General features: G+C 48.3%; 1 protein-coding gene across 1 annotated transcript in view; it reads left to right on the forward strand.

The window, feature by feature from the left end:
• Window positions 1–883, forward strand: part of LOC130381016 (lysine-specific demethylase 6A-like) — a 24,000-nt gene extending 23,117 nt beyond the window's left edge. Inside the window, exon 13 of the mRNA XM_056588437.1 lies at window positions 845–883. Within this exon, the coding sequence (XP_056444412.1) occupies window positions 845–883 (39 nt within the window). The remainder of the gene's footprint in view (window positions 1–844) is intronic.
• Window positions 884–1,109: the final 226 nt, after the last annotated feature.

Below are 1,109 nucleotides of genomic sequence, written 5' to 3' on the forward strand. Positions count from 1 at the left end.
TCCGTGTTCAGACGCTTGTTCAACATTCCGTCCCGGCAGAACACGTTCCAGAGGAACATCTTTAGTGAGAGCAGATGATGATTTTTTTTATTGTTTGCTTGGGAAGGTACCCCTTGTATATCAGGGTTTTATGGGCCTTTTAGTTGCACTTTGGATTAAGCGTGTCCGAGGTAACAAAGTGAAACGTTTTGTTCTGAATCGGCTTTGTCTGGCTGCCCCGCGACATGCCGTTCTTTATTTGATCGGGTTTGACTCACGACTGCGGTTTTCTGCGAAGGCTTTCTGCACGCCTGCTTGTACGTGACGTTCCCCCCCCCCCCCGAGAACAAACACAAACAACATCTTCACATAAACATCGTGTTGTTTATTCGGGTTATTTGACGATGCACTCGAAAAAGGAACGTAGCAGGGCTGACTTTGGAGAACTCCATGCCCTCGCTTCCTTGGACACCCCCCCCCCCCCCCCCCCCCCTCCCATTTGTAAGATTGGAATGCTCGGGCTTTCCACAAAACACGATTAAGCCCAAAAAAAAAAAAAAAAACGTGACCCGCGTTTTTATGTATGTTTTCCCCGAGGGAGAGAGCCCTCAGACAGTAGTGTGCGTGTCTTTGAGGATTAGTGGCGAGGAGTTGGCGAGAAACAATCCAACACGGGCACCTGGTTCGAGAGACACACACGCACCCACACACACACACAGACTTCCGTACCCGTCAACAATCTCTCACTCCCTCTCTTGTCCCCCGTCTGACCCGTGGTCCTTTGCGTCACGAGAGGTTGTGTTTTGACGGGCTCGGACGCACTCATGCTCGATAAGCCGGTGATGTTCTTGTTATGTGTTCGCAGCCATGTGTTCGCATCCCCATGACTCTGTCTGCACCTTAGACGCACCTTAATAGCTCTTTGCAGGAAGAAGTATTCTACTCTGTGTGTACATTCGAGACACTGGGTTGACTCAGGGGGATGGTAAAAAAAGGTTGATTCCATTTATGAATGTTATGATGGTGATAGTGATATGACAGTTGTATATGGTCAGTATATACTGTATATCCTGGAACATTCTAGAAAAGCATAGTGTGCTAGGGAGTTCGACTCCCAGCAAAAACTTTGT

The sequence above is a fragment of the Gadus chalcogrammus genome, chromosome 4, assembly GCF_026213295.1.
Source record: "Gadus chalcogrammus isolate NIFS_2021 chromosome 4, NIFS_Gcha_1.0, whole genome shotgun sequence".
NCBI classification, from domain to species: Eukaryota; Metazoa; Chordata; class Actinopteri; order Gadiformes; family Gadidae; genus Gadus; species Gadus chalcogrammus.